General features: G+C 31.9%; 1 protein-coding gene across 1 annotated transcript in view; it reads left to right on the top strand.

Annotated features, from left to right (window-relative positions):
* Positions 1-1,679, top strand: part of LOC101585187 (vomeronasal type-2 receptor 116-like) — a 72,044-nt gene that overhangs the window by 67,898 nt on the left and 2,467 nt on the right. Inside the window, 1 exon segment of the mRNA XM_012513009.1 lies at positions 1,481-1,676. Within this exon segment, the coding sequence (XP_012368463.1) occupies positions 1,481-1,676 (196 nt within the window).

Genomic DNA, 1,679 nt, shown 5'->3' with positions numbered 1-1,679 from the left:
CTCAGTAGTGTCCCAAATTTTCTGATCAAGGAGATTATGGGACCAATGAGGAAAGTGACCGATGGTGTAAATGGAGAGTCACATGAAGAGAAAACATTCTCTCAGACTTTCACGGAAAGCAAGTCAGTCAAGAAATGGCCATGACTCATACAAATAGCTGACACTGACAAAATATCTGCAAACTGCGGTACAGGGAAACAGGATAAATCCTGACTGGATTTGACTGACCTTATCAGATACAAAAGATACATTTCTTGTTATATAGGTCTTGTTTTATCTTGATCTTAACAATCCAGCAGAAAAGTATAAAAATGAGGTATAAAAAGTAAAGCCATATTAATATGCTGAGCTGTGAAAGGCTCAAGTTAACAACTTCTGACATTGCCAGTCCTATGGATAACCCACTATTATTATGGACTATTGGACTATATTGGATTATTTTTGCTGAATTCATGCACCTACAATACTTAAATGTCAATAGAATATCCATCTCTATCAAAACAAAACAAAAAAAGGGATACAAAGGAAGGACCATTTTGTATCTGTATATACAAAATAGTTAGCCTAGATATACAGCTACTGTCTCTTAATTCAATGAGAAGAAAGATTTGTACTTAATAGTATTTGGACAAGATATCATGTCTGCATCTTGTACTATGAATAGCCACTAAGAAAATAACAATATGCAATGTATTAATTATTGAACCTGTTTTATTAATCGAATTTGAAACTGTTTCATTGCTGTTTCTCAATAAAATTAATAATAAAATTAATAATAAATTAAAATATATCAATAAGGTTAATTGCAGATAATAAATAACCAAAAATAAATTTAGAGTTATATTATTTTCATGTTATATTTTCTGTGTTTAATATACTCCTTTTTTGCATTTTTGATAAACACTTTAAGCACAAGACTGGTTTTATTCATTTAAAGGTACCTAATAGCATATACATATATAGTATGTAAGACACATAGTTGTCTTTAATTTTTCTTCAATCTACAAATGTTGAAAAGTAACATTCTCAATTATACTTTCTACTACTTTAATATCATCCATAAACCACAGCTTAGTAACAAGATCATATCTTTAACCAGAAGTATGTACAGATTAATGTTCAGTGTCTATAGTTCTCTGTATGTTCATGTGGAATATATACATGAAAGTACCTTATCACCATCTGTAGGAAGAATATATAGTACATTATATAATCAATCAATATATTTCAAATCAAAGTTATAATCATGATAATTATATTATGGAATTGAAAAACATAGCTCCCTCAAAAATTACAGTAGAAAATTTTCCACAGAATGTTGATTTACCATGCCATAATTCACTATCATAAATTTAAGTACTTCTAAAACAAATAAATAAATTTAAGTACTTCTAAGTGGTAATTACGGTATTTAAAAATCTTCAATATTGGTTTTCTATACATTTTTTTAATTTTTTATTTATTGCTCTTTCTCTCCTAGCAGGCGGCGGCGGCACCTTCTTTTGCAACTATGGCCAAGATTAAGGCTCGGGATCTTCGAGGCAAGAAGAAAGAAGAGTTGTTGAAACAGCTAGACGACCTGAAGGTGGAGCTGTCACAGCTGCGCGTCGCTAAAGTGACGGGCGGCGCGGCGTCCAAGCTCTCCAAGATCCGAGTTGTTCGCAAATCCATTGCCCGTG

This window comes from Octodon degus, unplaced genomic scaffold (assembly GCF_000260255.1).
Source record: "Octodon degus isolate 3935 unplaced genomic scaffold, OctDeg1.0 scaffold00304, whole genome shotgun sequence".
Lineage (NCBI taxonomy): Eukaryota > Metazoa > Chordata > Mammalia > Rodentia > Octodontidae > Octodon > Octodon degus.
Note: the sequence above shows the minus strand (reverse complement) of the source record. Positions and strands in the feature narration are given on the sequence as shown.